Source organism: Plectropomus leopardus, chromosome 7 (genome assembly GCF_026936395.1).
Source record: "Plectropomus leopardus strain MGB_pleo_1.0 chromosome 7, ASM2693639v1, whole genome shotgun sequence".
In the NCBI taxonomy this organism is placed as follows: Eukaryota; Metazoa; Chordata; class Actinopteri; order Perciformes; family Serranidae; genus Plectropomus; species Plectropomus leopardus.
In genome coordinates, this window is record NC_142182.1 from 14,609,487 (window position 1) to 14,629,988 (window position 20,502).

The following is a 20,502-nucleotide window of genomic DNA, read 5'->3' on the forward strand; positions in this document are numbered from 1 at the left end:
ACATGTGACCTGTTAGTGCTGCACTTAATAATTATCTGCACCAGACACAATACTCCAACTGCAAGGATAATACTCGTGTTCCTCTGCACAACTTGAAAAGGAGCAGAAATAAAACATTTTATTTTGCCTGCTCCTTACTTAAAACATAGAAATAGATGATCTGTCATTTACAGTTACTTAACAACCAGTACTTACAGTTACCTGAGAGAAAGAAGAATCGGGGAGCCATACTTAAAAACATAAATAAATGAAAACTGTAACTCATTTAACTCCTAGACTGCTTTAAGTTTTCATTATGTTTTGTACAGCTCGTCCCAACTTGCAACAGGGAAGACTGCAGAAAGTAGTGCAGCAGAATATCATTTAAACTAGTCACCCTCAAAAGGATCATCATTAAAATAAACTCTGTCACTGCAAAGTGCTGTCGGTTCTTTAAGAGAAGCAGCCAAACTTCAGTGAAAGTTAAATAACTTTGACAAATCATAGCTGAATGGAGCAGAAACCTTAGCAGAACTCTAAAATCTTCCAAAGCAGAGGAAAGCAGAGAATAATGAAGCTGCAATTTAAAATTTTACACTGACTATAAATGGGAAACCTGCAGACAATACTGTCGAACATGCCTCTGTAGTCACTGCACTTACATGTTTATATGCTCCTGTGTGTATTGTTTTCTCTGAAAAGAGCTGTTCAGATGAAAAAGAACGCGATCACTCAGCAGAGGCGGCACTGCAAATATATTTGTCTCGGCAAGTCACGTTATCTAGTGCTGACTCTAAATACAGTAAATCTTTATTTATGTGTGCAAAAAATAAACACACGCAGGCAGAAAACATGATCATTTTGTTTTTTAAAGCAAATGGAAAACTGGGGAAGAAATCAAACTATAGCTGCAGCAAACAGAAATGATCTCGCCTCATTTTAACATGAAGGAAAATGCCAAATTGAAATGGTCATTACTTTAAAAAAAATGCATCTAAGGCCTGAGGCCCTGTTTACAGTTATAAAGATATTTTTGAAAATGTACATTTTGGCCTGTCTACAACAAAGTTTTAGGTCAAAAGATTTCTTAAAACACCTTCAAAGGTGCATCAAAACTCTGGTTACTTTGTTTCTGTGGATATGCAAAAGCATCTGCAGAGAATTTGAGAAATGATAATATCATCTCCTCAATTTGCACATTTCAATTGTTGCTTTGTGTGGTAAAAAACATGCAAAAATAACAACAACGAATTACCAGTTTGTTTACCAGTCATATATACAGCACTGCTTGGTCTATTGACTACTTTGCACTTTAACTTCATCCTGCTGCAATTTCAGGATGAATAGAGCTGCCTGCTGCGTCCAGTGTCATTTGGTCCGCCAGATATGATGTTTTGAGGTCAGACTCGGGCAGCCAGCAGATGTTAGGACAATTCCAAGAGTGGGATTGTTGCTGTTGTGCTGAATGGAAATCAAAGGTAATGAGATTTCGTTCGGCATTCTGAAAAGTATAACGTAGCCTTTACACTTTACTGTCTTTGCAATGAGAGGAGTCTGCAGAAAACAGTGTGGACATTTTTTGTAAAACAGTGACTGTGTGGACATATTTGTCTTTTAAACCAAGGGGGACAATATCAATTATGCAAATATCTGTAGACAAGGCCTCAGACTTTCAATTTAAATAGTGCCTGAAGAAAAACATTTATGACATGCTTTGCCTCTAAAATTTTGACACTTGCTCATTCATAATATGATATATATATATATAAATGCAATGATGAATGCAATTACTCAATGACTGCATTCTATTTTTATTTACATTTTTGCATCCCAAGTTTTTGAAGTGTAATAATGTTCTGCTGGCCTGAAGCACAGATCCTGTCAGGTAAGCTCACTTCTTCCTAAACCTCCAACCAAAGATTTTTTTCATTTTCAGACTTGTATTCTTAAGCCCCAACTGTGACATCACTTGAGCCAATTTATCACAGCTTTGTAGAGCTCCATCTGGAGTCACAAAAGGCTTTACACAGCTTTTTCCACATATGCAGAAGTAGGCAGGCGCACCTCCTCTTTGAGCATTTTTCCATAAAGAGACCAAAAGGCTCCACTCATTAACAGTCCAGTCAACTTCCAAACAATCTATTCATTTATTTTATAGTATTTTTGCTTTTGTGTATTTGTTATCATGTGCTTTTATGGTTTTTGCATAAATTGTTTCTTAAACTGTAATACCTTTAAACCTTCTAAACAAGTGCAGTGTCTTTTTAGTGTTGCCACATATAGATGCAAATGTTTGTGATTCATGTAACACCTTTTTCCAGTGCAAATACACATCTTATCATGTTTTAAAAGATTCCCTCTTTATTCATTGCTCATGAACATTTCTTATGTTGATTTCCTTCACTTGAATCCATGAATACTTCAAAAACTCTCCTTCTACAAACAATGTTAGATGCTCTAAATTCTTTTGAGAAAATGTGTAAATTGAGGGTTTTATAATATGTAATCTGACACAAAAGGAAAACAAAAAACTTAAATGTCAAGGCGCAAATCTACTAACAAAATCAAAGGTTGTTTTCTCCCTTTTCTCTCTTTTCAGATTTTCTTATCAGGTTATTGGCTGTAAGTTAACAATGAAGAAATCAAAGTCACTTTTACAAGGACAAAATACGTGCAGCACCGCAGCTTTCCATAAAAGTGGCAGATGTTCTCCAAGGTATGCATGTAGTAAAGACATGAGAATCTCTCTCACTCACACACACACACACACACACACACACACACACACATGAACACACACACGTGAACACAAACGCATAGACATGATTTCCCACTGAACGATGAGTCATTGCTCATTGAAAGCACCATCTCCTCACCAGAGTAGGTGGGAGGTAAATCAAAAGGCAAACAGCCAGGGAGTCGTGAGGGGCAACACACACACACACACACACACTTCTTCACATCACAACTTAAAACACACCCCCTCACTGACATATTGCCTTATTTTGTTTCTACCTCAGATGTCCCCTCGGAGAAATAAGGCTGGGAACTTGGGGACCAAATTTCTTAAACTTAAAGCAGACAAGCAACAGATATACACAAACCTTGCTCTATTGCCCACCTCTCTCATACATACACAAACACACATACTGTGTGAACCTCGCCCACATATGTAGGCACCTCGAGAAAACTAATTTCACATGGCCACTGGCCCTGAAACACTGAGAAATGAAACACAAAACAGGGTCAAGGAATAGAAGAAATATGAGTGTGAAATGGAGCTATGGAGACATTTCTCCTCTCTCTATCAACTCCTTCTCCTCTACACCATCTTTCTTTTCTCCTCATATGAGATGAGAGAAGTAATAGAAAAACAGCTGACCTGTGGTATAACTTCAGAGTGTTTTCTTTTTCTTATTCTGTCTCACCTTCAGTGTGTGTTTTTAAGTTGAACTTAAACTGCTTGTTTGGTATGAGGGGCAAGGCCTGCACACTGCACTTGGTTGCATTCTTTCATGTTGGCTGAAAACTGAAAAACCTGACATTTGGAGAAATGTTTGACAGAAGAATGACAGCATTCTCCCTATTGGGATAATGGTCCTATTCCATTTAGCTGTGACCCTGGTATTGCACTTGGCAGCCACCTCAAACACCTGAATGAAACAGAGCCATTATTTATGTTTTTAGGTAGACCTATGTTTTTGAAAGGTTTATTGTAAACCGTAACTTACTTATCAGATAAAAGGGCAGTAATTCTGCAGTTAAATGTTAAAAACAATACAGTGAAGAATAAAAGATAATACAATAATGGCCCATTTTATGCTGAAAGCTTGAAAGGAAACAAATCAAATGAAAAATAGGCCTCTGATAAAACCCTAATGGAATGTTATGATATATAAAGCTTGTACGGCAAGGCATTTTTTAAAAAACATTATTAACATATTATTATATTATCTGCTTTTTAAACAACATTTAGAGTCGAGCCTTGATTGCACACAGCTCTCACATTTGATGCCATGAGCAAACATGGAGGTGGCTGAAACCAAGACTATTAAAGGGAGGCTGGGGCCCCATGGGAGCAGTGGGCTATGACACATACGCAACGTAACCAGCGCTGCAATGTTGGAGGGTTGTGCTAGAAATAAAGGGATGGAATCCTCTTTGGGTGTGCTCTTAGCCTCCTTGGGTGCACTGGCAGAACTTTTTGGTTAAGTTCGTTTGAATGGATGGAGGTCAATACACAATAAAATACTTTCATATATACAGCATTTGTTTGTCTTTCTTTTCTTAAAGATCTTTCCAATGGTTGCACAATTTTAATCCTCACCCAAATCTTTTTTTTTTTTCAAATGAAATATATTACGACCCAAAGCCGACTGTGGACACTTGTTCTATGATGGTGTGCCAGCTATTGAGCCTTTTGGCATGTGCAGACCAGACTTCACTGCATATAAGTTGTAACTTAATGATATGGCACGATATGACACCAGCCTTCATTTAATACCCTTTGTTGAAATGAAACATTAGCTGCTAGCAGTGCTAGCTGGAGCTAACAACAAAAACACTGCTGACAGAGCTAAAAGCAACCAGTGAGTTGAAAATTTGGGTCAAGATGCCAAAATCAGCGGTGATTGCATGAGTGCAGTACAGAGCTGCAGTGATGAGATAGCCAGCAGGACATAAAGGCGGGACTCACATACACTAACATGTACGCACGGCTGGACCAGCTACCAAAGCAAAGAACTTGGTGCTCGGATTACAAAACCCACAGAGGGAGCATGACTTCATTCTCTGCGCAGGATGCAATTTCTCTAATATATCTTTACATGGCAAATCATTTATTGCTGCTTTATTAATGTGCTGAATGTCATACAGCACCTTTAAGAACTAAAACTATTCAATATACTGTACCTATTAATGCATCCCTCAACTTGAACAATCCACCGCCTGTCACTAATCAGTCTGTTTGCAAACATAAATGACAGATATTTTGACATCTCATGTCATACCAGGAATAACACAGGTTTAACTATTAAGATGGATTATGGCATTGTGCCATTTAAGAGTTACAGTTTTAGGGCCCTCTTATTGTGCTTTCTTGCTCACTGATAAGGCTCAGTGATACAATTAAACGAAACAGTCACTGATGTCATTAATTCCACCAGCGTTGTTTCTACAATGAAAACTCAGAATGTGAATAGGTGCTGTGAATAATGCTATTGACCAAGCTACCTTATGATTTAGAGGAACGTTGATAAATGCATCACACTGGACTGCACTCATGGTGAAGGTCAAGTTTAAGCCCCAGACTTTTAGAGGAGTAAATGATAAGATAAGTAAAGAGTAAAATGTAAGAAAAGCAAAATATGAATCTGATAAATATTCCAAAACTAAGTATGCATGTAATTTAAGTGTAACAAAAGGAAAATGGCAAAAATCAAAATGGCTCTGTCAATGTCATTGAAAAGGCATATAATGAGAACACAAATATTAAAAACGAAACAGGGCCATTCATTAACTGGCTTAGAGGCTCCAGGAAAACAAACTGACTGCAACACTTTGACCTCAGTATAGACAGCGGAGAGTGCTGTCACTGGCCTAATTGCGATCAACTTAATGTGAAAAGAAAAGCAAAACAGGTGCACTCATCACCACAGTCAGCAACATGCTCTGTTTTGATAGTGACCTCTGGCTGCACTGGCTCATTACACAGAAATACTTTGTGCCTTCAAGTGGGATCATGTTTACAGTGTTCATGAGATGAGTCCATTCAAATGAAGTGTATGATTTTAAACTGTGTTTTGTTTTTTTTTTCTCCACTTTCAAGGCAGTGACTGATTTTCATTCATTTTAGTCTGGCATAAAATCCGCCTGCAGAAACTTCAAACTATCTTTAGTGTGGTAATCCATCACAATTATTCTCATGTCTGTTTGTACTGTTGTCAAAGTTAAGTTATCAGTGGGTGGTTATACAGCTGTTGGAATTAGTTTGAATGAAGTGTTCTGCACACGCATATAATGTCAATGCCGCAAGAATAAAAGCAGAAAGACGCTGCTTTCTGTGATGGATCGCCTATCTAAAGCAGGTTTCAAATTTTAATCTTGGGGTCATCTATTCCCCACCCTGTTCTTTTTTTAAAATCTGTGTATTTATTTATAATATATATATATACATATATATGTCTCTGTAATTGAATTACTAGATGCACAGAGGTACGAAATTTCAACTTGGATCTTCAACAAAGAATTAAGGTCATTATACATTTTGCATGGTTTACAATTCAAAATTTTCTATTTATTGTTTTTAGAAAGATGTTTTAAAAACTAAGTTTAAATGTCCTTGTCTGAGAATAATCAAAAATAGTTAATGTTGATACATAATAAATAATGCTGGATAACCACTTCTTAATTTATGTGAGTTTTTAAAAATAGCTTTTTGAACTTTGCCATAGAAATGGTCTGCCTGTGCCCATATTGGTATTTTTGCTTATTGTGATGTCATTTCTTGAAGTATCTTCAAATGCTTCATATTCCTAAAATCTGTACAATTCAAGCTAAAAGATGATGTAATTCAATAAACCATTATAACAGTTAAAAGGATGTTCTGTTTTCATCAGATTTTACAACATAAAAATACAAAACATTATGATCCAAAAGATTTTTACATGTAGAAACACAAATAAAATATTCCCTAACACTCCAACAGTCTATTGAAGTATATATATTATTTTGTTTTTGAGATATGCTAGTTTTTATTTTTTAGAATGCAAAGGCGTTGTGATAGATTCATCATTCATTACTCTGGAGGCAGCATGCATTTTTGCAACAAATGTAAGGTACCCTCTTCACCTCAGTATGAGGATAAAACGAGATGACAAAGAGACAAAGAGAGATGCCTTATTTATTTGCTGCAAAAAGAATAAATGTTCGAGCTATTTTGGTTTTTAATTGTATTTGATATATACAGTATTATGCAAACAATGATCCCCCACAGCCACAGGGAAAATTCAGGGTAAATTCCTGGATAACTATGGTGAAATACTACATTTGCATAACATGTAAGGTAATGATGTGAAGACAAGGAAGAAAGAAGCCTTAACTTTCTACTGCAAAAATAACAAATGGTCTTGTTATTATGGTTTATATTTGAGGTCTATTTAAACAGGATCATGCAAGCAAAAGGCTGCGCTGCAGCTTTTTTGACCATGGCAACGATCAAAGCTCCGAAACATCCGGGTCGGCCCCACATGCAGCTAAATGGAATTCAGCTATAATTTATATTATCATCTTCCCCTGTGCTTCTCCTTCTATGACATGTCAAAATGTTTGAAGTGGAAAAGGCTCCAAAGAAAACTGAGTGATGAGCTGAGCAGTCACACTGGGAAAGTGTTTTTTTTTTTTAAGTTGTAATATGTATTGAGTTGTTTAATAGCGTCTGTTACTGGTGACAAAGTCTTGTCTGTTTGAGAATGAGCAGCTCCTCCCCAATCTCATATTGATTACTTCCCCAGCCCAGTTTCCTGTGTATCTCTGTCTATGTCTTATTGTGTCTGCTTTTTGAACCAGACAAAATAAGTATCATATCATATATGACATCCATCAGTGCCTACATGTGCTTGCACAAACACACACGAGAGCGACACCAGTGAACGAACACATACACACACAAACGTGCACACACGTGGTTTGTGCTACTCATAAGGCTTTCTCAATATCAGAAAAGCCATGGTCTGTTTCTGTGGGAAGCTCTGCGGGAGCTGCTGGACATTCTGATTGAAGGAAAATCTCATTACAGATTAGCTGTGGGCATAAAAAATATGATTAATTCCAAGGCGGGACAATGGGTGATCCTCACTCACATTAAGTATATTCGTATGTGTGCAGATAATGTCTCAGCAAGACTGAAAGTGTTCTTATTAGAAACGCCCCTTCTCTCTTCCCAACATACTGACCAGAGCGAGCTGGTACATGTCAGGACCGACCAGGAGAACCAACCATTACTTGAGACTGATTTTGTCTTTCGGGGATTAAAGGGCCTCTGTAAGAAATCTTTCCTTGTCAACTAATATTTGTGGGTGTTTTTTTGTACGTGTGTATGAGGAAGACAGACATGGACCTCTGCAGATGACGTCATTCTTTCATTAAGATGTCCTGCGGGACATCAGGAGATATCAGTCACATCCAGTGCATAATTCAAAAGCCTAGCGACGAAATGCTGACAGGGGTCTCCACGGAAACGCCACGGAAACGCTTCAGTTCCCTGCCTCTCATCCTATCACAGCTAAATGTCGCATGGCAGCACCTTCCATATATAGTCAGTTCACTATCGAGGATGACACTGCTGTGTCCTGATGTAAAGCAACAATCCTTTACAATACTATGTGTATTTTAAGAACAGTGAGTCAGGTTGTTATAAAAGAGCGGGAAGGAAAGTAAGACCACTAGTTTGAGCAAAGAACCACACAGCTCATGAGACACTGACAAAGGCATACACTCTGATGATTTTAAACTGCGTTGGTTTATACACAAACATTATGCTAGGGGGTCAAATTTGACTCATGGCTCATAAAATTTAGATACCTTCTCCTCAACTCCTTGGAATAACTCCAGCCCCTACCGAAGCACAAAACTCCTCATGAAATTTTTAAGGACGTTTTCCCAAATCATTGGAGTTTCCAGTTCTGAACCTCTAGCCACAAAAAAACAAACATTCTCAACAGAGAGCTCAGAAGCTTTAAAGAGAATCTCACATCCAAGTGCATGCTATGTTCAAGTCACTATTTCAGATGTTCATTACTAGGCTTCATTATCTCTCTCTCGCTATGTGTGTGTGTGTGTGTGTGTGTGTGTGTGTGTGTGTGTGTGTGTGTGTGTTTCTGTGCACTATTATGCATTGATAGCATTGGTTGCTTTTTTTTAATTCTGTTTCCGCACTTTGTGATGTGCCTAGATCAGATATCTGACCTATTTTTAATGTGAAATTACAAACATAGTAATTTTTTCACCAGATTCATTCAAATTTGTCATCACCAAAAGCTAAACAAATGTTAAGATTAGAATAGGCTGCTGAAATTACCTGACCCCACTACATTTCCTGGATTTAAAGTGCAGCAATTGAATCAGTAATTGAATAGCCCTGGTGCAACATGGTCAATTCAATACTATTTATTTACTCTATCAGTTTAATACAAATATGATTACGTGTAATTATCTAATTTTTCTAACAGCTACAAGTTATTAGGAGAATTTAAATAGCATAAAAAGTGGAAAGAAAAGTTTGAGACCTCTTTAAAGCTAAAAGTCTTAAAAGCAGGCTTGGCAGTAAGCCTTCTTTTCAGATTAGCAAAGCACTGCATCACCTGCTTTGGGCATAAAATCAGTGATGTGCAAAGACCTCAGAATATAGTGTGTATGCAACACTGAGTTATAATGCTGCATATAAATGTAAAAAAAAATATGTCAGGTCCTAATTTTTAAAAAATAATTACTTGTTTCTTCTCTTCTTCCCTTAAATTTATTCAGACAGATGGGTCACATAATGAGGAATTAGATTTTATCTGTGAAACACAAAGTGTCTCTAAAGACAGGGGAGGCAGCGAGGCCTGTCTGTCAGCCAGTGGCACAATGAGTGATCCCTGGCCACAGCTCTGCCATTACCTAGATGATATTTCTCCACCGCTAAATGTCACATCAATATTAGTGGCTGACTAATTAATCTCAGCTCCCATGGAATCTGGTGACATCTCACATCCTGTTGGAATACAGATAGTGCCAACGCTGGACCTTTGCTCCTGACACATATTTGCCCAGAGCACTCAAACAGTGTAGTTCAAACACTGTTCAACCTCATGCATCCTTACCTTCTTAAAAATTTAAGAAGGTTTCACTGAGAAAACTTTATTAGTGAGGGCAGTAGCACCGCAGCTTGACTTCTATTCCATCGCGGGCAGAGGGTACTTCAAGGATAGATGGGAAAGGAAACGATTTTTCACAGGATGTTCTACAGGAGGATTTAAGTGTGCTGTATTCTGAGCTGTGTGTTGGAGGTGAGTGATAGCCTGAGTGTTGGGATGGTGACATGAGGTGAGTGGGTGATTACTAAAGACGAACAAGGTCAAATCGCTCAATGCTCCTCCCGCTGCTGTAAGGTTGAGTGCCGGCAGAATAAAAGGCTTAAGTTGTTGACTGGTCAGGACCCACTGTTCTTACTAACAGCAACTGTCTCAGCACCGATTTCAGATCATAGCAATGTTAGTCTAATAGCTTTTGACCTTTACAATCTCATTAATAACTAAAGAATACTTTCCCGTATCCAATCTGTCATTGTGTGCATGATTGCATATGAAAGGACGGGAATCCATTAGATGCCATTTAGATGTGTGAGTCACCCTCAGCCTGAATATCATATCAGAAAATAAAGTCACAATGCAGTCTAATGACAAGGGTTTGGCTTCCTTGCACATATTGTGTTGTGGAAGTGCGTTCCCAGAGGTATGTAATATACAAAGTGTTTTTTGCTTTTTAAGTCATGACATTGAGAAGTGTGAACATCTTCAGGCCCCATGTGATTTAGTTCCTTCCTCAAGTAAAAGCTTGTTGCTAAGCAATATTAGTTAAAGTTGGGAACTGTACTTAGTGAATTTGATGAGAATAACAAAGCATAAGGAGCGCTGGAACCTTGTTGATTTTTTGTGAAGTGGCTCTCTCTGTGGTTCAGATATTGTAAAAGAATGCAGCACAGGCTCAGTGCTTACCTGTCCTACATAGACCAGCAGTCTGGCGTTGAGAGGGCTCTCATCAGGACTCAGCCAGAGCTCAGAGTTATCATCAGATGATACAGAGAACTGGAAATCACCTGAAGGAAAAAAAAAACAAGATCAAAGTGTGCATTGGTGGAGGGAGATATGTTTGATCCCAGATAAGATTAATCTGAGAAATCAGATAGGGCATGACCTCATGAAATAGATTCTTAGGTGTGAAAATGCAACTAAAATGTGATGCTGAGACTGCCTCTGGCAGGATCAGAGATGTGATGTTTGGTCACTTATATCAAAAGGATTTCTGCAACTGAATTTCCAATTCATATGTAACAAGTGTGTATATGGAAACGAACATCTGTGTACTGATCTAAACCTGAAGGCACATGCGAAGCAAACGAGCAGCCAGCAAAGTTAGTTAATTAAGGTTATCTTTAAGCATAAATGTGGATGATCAGCATACTTGAGGATAATGAACAATGTTTGTCCCACAAAATTATTTATAGTAGGAGTTGCACAAAGTTAATTTTCCCTCAGCTGATTAACACCTCAAGCTGTTGCCTGAGACACTTTTCTACCGTTATGAGAAGTAATAAACAGCACATGTCAATGTGATTTTGCAGTGGTTTGTCAAAGGCTGAGATGGTGATGTGCTGGGAGTGGCAAACAGTATTCTAAGTAGATATACTTCTATATAGTAGAGGTTGACATTCTGTTAACTTGTCTAGGAATCAAACTTTACATCCTCCGTGTTTTTCTGGGAGACTCTGTTTCCTTCTGGGATCACAATTCTCCTGTCTTTCTCCCAATTTTTGACAAATTTTAACAACTTTTTTTCCTTTTTCGTTATCACAAGCTTTTCTGGCACTGCACAGTGTGTATGAGCCATATGACTCTTTCTTTCTACTGTTCCCCTCCCATCTCGTTACGTCTCCAACCCCCCCCCAGGGCCGGAGTGAGGCACATGTCAGCCTGGCATGAGTCGAGCTGCCAGACATCTCATCTCTCTGCTGATCACGTTAACGTGTGTGTAAGTCAAATGGGTCGCTCTAGTGGGGGTTTGAGCCGTGCCTCGGGAGTTAGAAGGAGCCCCAGCTACCACTCTTCCACTGCACCGGGGTACCCAGCTGTCATCCGGAGGCACTAAGTCTTCCGTTCCACCTCATATAGGCATCCAGCACCCGGGGGTGTGTGGGTAAGGGAGGACAGCCGGCTGCAGGCCAGGTCATGAACCAAAAACTAAACTACAGTAAATCTATTTATCATAAAAATGCTAATGCAGTACATACATCTTTTTGTTATCTTGATTATTCAGAAGTCACCAGAATGCAGGAAACAAACAGGCTAAAACTCTGGGGAAGGGTCTCCTGACCCCTCTTTCGGTTTCAGCCCCCCCTGTTTTTGAGGACTTAAGGCAGGCATTATGGTAAGAAATCTGCAAAGATCTAAAGTAAATGTAAATGCTACCTGGTACAATTTACATATAATTAGGGCCCAGCAAAGCTGCCGGTCCCTCTTGTCTTCCTCAATGTTATTATTATTCTTTCAAGGAAATTCAGCTTCCCATGCATAAAAAACATTAAAAAAAAAACTTCCTCAGCTACAAACACAAGCCGGTCGTCCTGATGGTGGCACTACAACGACTGTCTAAATTTCATAAGTTTGAAAAATCATAACAAATCATTCATACCTACTACATTTTTGCAACACAGACCAAAATTTAGGCCCGAAAATGTTGCTCAAATTATGAGGTCCATCACTTTAGTTTTATCAAAAACTCCACATTCTCCTTCCACATTTTTTTGCCCAATTGACAGCTAACTTAATAGTTGCTTCCTATGCAAACAATCTACACATTTTTTTGATTTATCAAAAGCTGAGCCTACAGTGCATCAAAATGTTTGACTAAATGGTGCTATAAACACATACTTGCAAATTCTTGCTAGATAAATATTCAATATTTATTAAAAATAACAATTTTGCTGTCATACTAGATTAAGTGTGTAATATGTTTTATCTCAAAAACAACAGTTTGAAATCTGCCTATGCACAGGAAGCTGCACCCTAGTGGTTGGCTCAGTCATATTATGAAGCCATCTATGGTTTCTCACTTGGCATGTAGCTTACTGGGAGAGTGACTTGCTGTTTGTGTCTGAGGTTGCGAGTTTAAACCTCATGCGATGAAGAATGCAAATTATAATTCATAGGTGTTCATTATCTTCCAATTCGTCTGCTGCTCGCTGTTAAAAATGCCCGGCCTCGACCCATCGCTGTGCAGCAGCTATAATTCATAAATGAAATATTCTTGCATCTGAATAAATCACAATGATAAAGGAGTTACTGCATTGTCAAGGACAAACATGGCCTATAGACAGGGTATAGGTCATGTGACAGTGAGCAGTTTTTATAGTCTGCAATCTGGAAAACCTCCAAGCATATTCACTCCGCTATCTCAAGTTATTTAACATTCAATCAATCTACAATAGCATGTAAAAGTTTACATTTGGCGGTGTGAGGGTGGAGGGCACTTGTTAGAGTGCTTGCTAGAATCCTGAGGATAGTATGACCTTTGAGCCATCAGCAGGAGAGAGATGTAACACCAACAAAAGCTACAAAGGAGACTGAAATGAGTGGTAATCTAATTAATAACTTCAGATTCTGCAATTTGTATAAGGGCACTTGGGTGTTAAGGCTTTTCAGTTCCCATAGCAACTGGACTCTAGGGTCCTGCAATGAGATTTAGCAGTGAGATCCCTGGCATTCAACCCGAATAAAAATGTGAATATCCACTATATTAGTGGCTCTCAAGAGCGTGGATTAAGAGGGCAGTGGAAATTGTCCCCTCTTATAAAGGACACATGTTCCAAGGCCCTCGGCCTCAGAGGAGGGACTCGCTAATAAAATGAGCTAGTTACCATCTCTGTAAGGGTGAAGAAAGCCAAATACTCTCAGGCCATAGTTCTTCCACTTTGGAGCGACTGCCAGCTTCTTCAACGTGGTTCTTGTCTGGGGCGAGAAACAGAAATAAATTCTGATTACAGATGCAGCAGTTGTTGCAATAACAGATAACAAATAAGCTTCAACTTATTTATTTTAAGTGAACCCTATCCACCACCATTCCCTAACCCAGTAATTGTCCAAATATAGCTTATTAACCGTAACTATGCCTATTAAGCATTAGACTTCTACACTTGTTGAAGCTGCTTGTCTGATCTTACATTTTTCCTTATCTTACTTGTAACACCAGAACTAACCAGCTCTGCACTGCCATACACAAAAAATGCTGTTTTTATGTCTTGTGCATTAATCATGGTGAAGATGATGGGATGCTTTGTCTGCCTTAGTCTTTTTGAACGATATCATAGTTAAGTGCATGTCTAAGACCTTTTCACAGGGTTTCTGTAAAATTGAGTCAGTTTGAAACATAAAAAGTTGCCAGAGATGGCGTTTTCAGCTAACTCATAGAGCTAGCTTAAGTAGGTAGCTGGCAGCAAATCAATGGTCAGCACCTGGAATTTAAAGGTCTGCCTCTGTCCACCTCTGCTTGAAGATAAGGACCCATTTTTTTCAAGCTAAAAAATATCTTGTGGTAAGTACTCAGCTGTTATCAGTGTAAACTTCATACATTGATCAGCCAAAACATTAAAACCACTGTCAGGTGAGGTGAATATCATTGATCATCTTGTTACGATGCCATGTTCTGTTGAAAAACCTTTGGTCCTGGCATTCATGTGGATTCCACCTGACATGCATCACCCACCTATGCACTGTTACAAAGGAAGCACTCCCCTTCATGGCAACAACACTCCCTGATGGCAGTGGCCCCACAGCAGGATACTGTGCCATGCCACAATGCACAAACAGTTCAGGAATGACCAGAGGAATGTAACAGAGACCTGGCCTCGAAACTCCCCAGGCCCCAAACTGATCAAGCATCTGTGGGTCATGGCAGTACCCCATCTCACAACCCACGGGACTCAAAGGATGCGCAGCCAACACTCAGTGCCAGGCACCACATGAAACCCAAAGAGCTCCTGTGTCAATGCCATGACAGGTCAGAGTCATGTCCGATCCAAAGAGGCCCCACCATGGATCAGGTGTACCTCTGGGGTACCAGCACATCTCACAGATTCTTGACCAGTTTGCTATCAGGGAAGTTTTGAGGCCAGGTCTGAACAGTTTTTGAGGTGTGGCATGGAGCATTGTTCTGTTAGGTGGTCCCTGCCATCAGGGAGTGTCATTGCCAGGTGGAGGGTTAAAATTAGTCTGCAAGGGTGTTTGGGTGAGTAGAGCACATCAAGTGGCATCCACATGAATGCCAGGATCAAAGGTCTCCCAGCAGAACATTTCATTGGAACTTGATGATCAGTAGGTGAGTTTCCATTACACATTTGCGCAAAAACTAAGAGATATTTTTGAAAAGTCAATGAAACACAATTGCGAGATGACTGCAATTCCATTGTTTGATGTTATGCAACTTTTCTTGCGATGTTAAGCACTTCTTCTCTGGTGATAAGATAACATTCCAAGAAGCATGGCCAAGGATGTTCAAAACATCAGCAGGTTATCAGAAAGACGTGGGAGTGGCCACGTATGAGGGATTTCTGGGAGGTGACAGTTCACATTTTCACAGAGGAATTATGGATTCAAAACTTCCAGATAATCTGCTAAACTTTTGAAGAGTTATTGCGATACAATAACACCTCTTGTAGCGCCTGCTGCATCATACCCGAGGGAGCCAGTTCTATTGACAAGCGCATAGCTAAAGCATCATGTGACCTATAACAGCAAAAAAAGTGTTTCCATTACAGTTTTGCAAAATATGGCTTTTCCAAATTCCCTAAAAATACCACCTCATGTGAGTGTAAAAACATTTTTGCAATAAATGGGAGGGGTTTTTTTTGTACCCAATAGGTGTACCTTATATTCGCAATTTCAATTTGTGCAATTTGTGGGCTAATGGAAACCAGCCTAGTGTTATTAACCTCACCTGTCAGTGGTGTTAATGTTTTGACTGATCGGTGCAAATGCAATGCAAGAACAAAGACCCTGACAGGTATGGCAACAGTAACTAATGGGGAGGAGGCTTTGCTGACAGTCATCATAATATTGTTTTAATACCACATTTAGCCCACATAAAAGACAGAATAGTAACAGACAGATGGTCACTCAGCCCGCTTGGTAATACTTACATGAGGGTAAAGAGGGAAGTGCAGGTTCTTTCTGAGTTGAGCTACAGAGGAGCCACACCAGTCCTCAAATACATGCAGGTTGGCCTGGCCCTTATACTGCCAACACACAATAACACACAGAGAGGAAACAGGTTAGTGCACACAGCAATAACAGCATCACATTTGCTATTAAGTAGGCAGGTTTTGCTTCAGTACTTCAGCAACCCATTGTGACAGCAAAATTGTCATTTGCTCTGGTTTCAGTAGATATATTTTTGCGCTGGAATGTCTATTATTTCTGATGCCTCTCCATCTCGCCTGACAGATGAATTCATGGTGAAGCATGTGACTGCAGCATGAAGTTTTCGATGTTCTCGCTGTCCTGAGTAAGAGAAGGTGACAGAAAGCTCAGGAGTATCAGGGAGGGGGAGTGTGGACTGAGAATGTCTGGAGCAGTTTGTCAGAGCTCGTCCCCTGCCCATAGTCTGACATTAGTCTGAATTACACAGGGAAATCACAGGACATAACAAGGACAGATGGTGGAACCAGTCTGCCTTGGGGTACAGTTTCCTCTCTCTCTCACACAAACACACACACACATGGGTCTGCTCATATGTGAGAAGAGATGACTCTCAGATGACTCGTGTGTCATGCCGCTTTGGAAGTAGAGTGTTTTGGATCACATACAATGTAAAAAATAAAATACAAAATCTATGGAGCAAGGCAAAGACTTCAATTTTTCAACGACAAACAAATGTTATGGTTCCAAAAGTGACACTTTGCATGAATGTGAGACTGTTATTGTTACACACATCAATCACTGGGCATGGCATGAGGGTTAGAGATGTGCCTACATGTGCAGATGCATGCTTATAAACTTGTGTAAACTCACACATGTGCACAAATGCAGCTTAAGCCTTAGGGGGGTGTCTCAGTGATTTATTGACCTGAAAACTTTTTCTACTGGATGCTCAACCAACTGTACCAACACACATCCGCATACCGTACCCACATATGCCTTCCTTTAATGCGTGACAGCAGTCCCAGCAGGCTGCCACTGTAATGCCGCCACAGATATTTAGAACATCACACAGAACTTCAGCAGCAAGCTGACTCTCACCAAATGACTATAAGACCATGCAGTGGGGTTCCCTGGTTGGATCAAAGTAAAAGCTTGCTTTATGGAGGTAGTTTTTTTCTATGCGCAGCAGAGTACCTGCTAGCTGTATAGTCAACAAGTGTGAGCTGTCAAATCAATCAATCAGGAGAATGAGACTGACCTTGTGACAAAAAAAAAACCCTCCTCACTTAGCCAAAAATCTTGTTGTGCACTTTCATCAGAGGGATCAGAGGGGTGAGACAGGAGAGGGTAAACACCTTTTTACATATCTGCATTTAAAGGAGAAAGACGTGAATGGATGGTGTCATGCTCCTTCACTGTCACACTGGCATTTAACAGATGGCCCTGCTTAAAGTGGCCCTTTTCATTTGTCTCCCGGCTCCGTACGGTCAACTAAGTGCCAGCCGCACTGACAGCAGCACGGCAATTAGAGCTAATGCATTAAACATGAGATATTGTTTTGTTGACCAAACATGTCAGTCCAAAGCAGTGGGAATCCTGATTTTAGTTTTTAGATTTTTAGATTTTTTCCCCACAGAAAGACAGATGTGAATGAAAATAAGAATGAGACAGGGATTTGCGAGGTCAACAGAATTAAATCAGAGAAAAACGGCGAGTCAAAAAGATGAGCGTCTGATGTTGAAAAAAGGGAGTGGCAGGGAGAGGAGGAGGCGTAGCGGTGTTAGAGAGATTTAGCAGACGGGACTAGTCCCTGTGCAAATATGCCTTATGTAAAGCTTTTAATAGATTTCCTGTGGGTTTTAACAGCAAACCTTTTCTGCCATGGCCCCCACCTCACCCCTCCTCTTGTCAAATAGCAGTAAGAGGACAGCCTTTAAAGTCTCTAATTATTCAAACACACATATCGTTGTGTAGCCTTGGAGAGGCCACAGGCTGTAAAGTCGGCTTTCTGCTCGGGAGTTGCTTGTGTGTAATTGGTTACATTTTCTGGGTGACAGAGCTGCGAGAGGTCTGTCTGTGCTCCGGCCTTGACAGGCTGTGGAATGGGGCAAGAGGAAAGTTATATCTTCTTCATCCTTAAAACTCACCCTGTCATCCCCTTGCTTCCCCGACTGCTAACGCTTCCCCTTGCTCCTGTTATGTCATTTAGCTGTTTCCCTGTAAGTGCTGCTTCTGCCTCTCGAAGCCTTCATTGCCGCTATCCCTAATGTTGTCTCCTCTTCCCTCTGACCTCTCTATCCCTGCCTCTCCTTCCCTCCATCTCTGTCTGCGTGCTGCCAAACGCTGTCGATTTCTCTCCTCGCTGTCTTTAGTTTCCCTGTGCTCAGCTGTCGACTGTCAGCTCCCCGTGCTGTCTCTCTCTATTTCATTTTTTTGTCTCCCTCCTGATTCTCTGTTTTGGAGCGTGGGATAAAATGAAGCACACATTAACACTTTGTACGGAGATGACTTGGATGTTTGTGGTTTTTTAAGGTTTACTTGGTTGTTTGTGTATGTAGGACCATGCTTGTGCTGCGGCAGCTTGTTGCTTTTCAAACGACAGCTTTTTACAACCATGTCAGCTCACATTCACGTTCGGTAATTGGCTGCAGAAGAGACAGACGTGACTGCTGCTGCCTTGCTTACGTTCTTCCTTCACTCTCATTTGTTGTTATTTAATCCGAAACCAGAGACAGACTTCTGTGTTGTCCTGCCACCATTGACTTAAAGGCTGATCCAAAAACTGGAAGGTTAGGAAAGCATTGTTTCCTGTACTTGCACTCACTGTAACAACCTCCCCATCAGCAAAACAGTGTACAGGCATAAGATGCAAGAGGAGAGCACAAATCAAAGTGGCTCTATGTGTCAATCACAATCATTCTGTCGGCTCTGAGGTACATTTGATCACAGGTAACTTGTTTCAATGAGCTTGGGCGAAGGAGTTAAGCACAGGTTGTTAGCACAGGTTACCTCCAGGCAAAGACAGGGAGGAGTATGCTCTATACTGGAAAATATCTTTCGTTTTTTGATATACTGTTCTGTACATATCGCTCCGTGTTACTGCTTAATTAGCAGCAAAATGCAGCCATTACAGGTGCTAGGATACTGACATTTCTGCTGACATCTGAGAACATTTTCTATTTTTTTTTTTTTTGTACATCTCTATATTTCATTTTACTGCAGTACAATCATGCATTTTATACATGTAGTGGATGAATTACGAAACACCCCACTGCTTTCAAGAGTCTGCAGTCACTCAAGATGAAGAGCGCAGAATGCAGCTGCAGATGCAATGTAAAAAAATGTACAGTAAGTCATTTTAAGTTTCTTTCTTGGTTCCTGCTTTTAACATATTTTCAAGCAATGTTTATTCATATTTAATGTGCACCCATAGCCACCAATAAATCCTTACTAAATGTTTTGTTTAATAGACATTACAAAGAATGAAATACTATAAGATATTGTAGAAAATAATAATGCAGCTCACAAAGTGTCCTTGAGTAAGATACCAAACATCTGCATTGCTTTGTATAATATTAAGTGGTGTGTTTGTGTGTGTGTGTGTGTGTGTGTGTTTGAATGAGTGAATGAGAGGCACTTCAAAGCATTTTGTCATGTTCAGGTTAATGCAGTTTGCTATTCAAGAATACACTTCATCACGTTGAAAAAAATAAATTTAAATACATTTTCAGTTTTTTTATCAAGTGCAGTATAATGTATATCATTTATCCTGTGCACGGGTGTCATGAGCTGGAGAATTCACAGGTCAAAACATTGTGATGTTTTTGGCTTGGTAAAGAAGACTGCACATTTCTTTTTGAGTCAGTTCTTTTTCTATCTTGCTGTCCATTTAGCTGTTTCCTCCTAAGTCAGAATCACTACAATCTTTATCTTAACCCACTTCTTTCTTACTGTCCTACATATAGTCTACCACAGTTTCAAAGCAACAGAGTACCTACAGCTCAGGCTACCTTTAAAATAAAAACTAAGGTGAGGGAGATGGAGGAAAGCAATGAATGCCATCTGTCATACAGGAGAAGTGAGGCAAAAAAAAGAGAGACGGAACTGGAGAAATGACAGGTGCAGGGGAAAGACGCTGAGTAAGGAAACAAGTGATTGATAAAGATTTTTAAAATTAATGAGAGTATACTGCTCATCTTAAGAGGCCGCTCTAAACAGCAGTGTTACTGTCTCGCCTATTTTCCTCCAACCACACATTTCCCCCCACATAACCACATCTCTGCGAGCTTGTCTTAGCACATCTCCGTCTCCCCTTGCTCTCTAATATCTCCTCTCTCTCACCCATCTGGTCGCGCTATCAACAGGGAACGCAAATCAGACTCTCTCTTTTCACTCCCTCTCTCTCCTCTGGGAGGCTGTCTCCCTTTCTCAAAAATCTGGTGCAGCCTTCTGCGTTCCTGCTGGCACCGAGGCACTGACAAATGGCCGCTCGGTGCACCCACTGACGAGCAATCGCACCAACTGACACTGTAAATCCCCTTTGGATAAGAAAAGTGAGACATGATGTTCCTGG

The 20,502-nt window shown here is 40.0% G+C and overlaps 1 protein-coding gene across 1 annotated transcript in view; it reads right to left on the bottom strand.

Annotated features, from left to right (window-relative positions):
- The window catches only part of b4galnt4a (beta-1,4-N-acetyl-galactosaminyltransferase 4a), a 165,271-nt gene that overhangs the window by 48,583 nt on the left and 96,186 nt on the right, over positions 1-20,502 (bottom strand). Inside the window, exons 4-6 of the mRNA XM_042495373.2 lie at positions 15,929-16,024; positions 13,652-13,742; positions 10,734-10,834 (exon numbers count right to left, since the gene is read on the bottom strand). Of these exons, the coding sequence (XP_042351307.2) occupies positions 10,734-10,834; positions 13,652-13,742; positions 15,929-16,024 (288 nt within the window). The remainder of the gene's footprint in view (positions 1-10,733; positions 10,835-13,651; positions 13,743-15,928; positions 16,025-20,502) is intronic.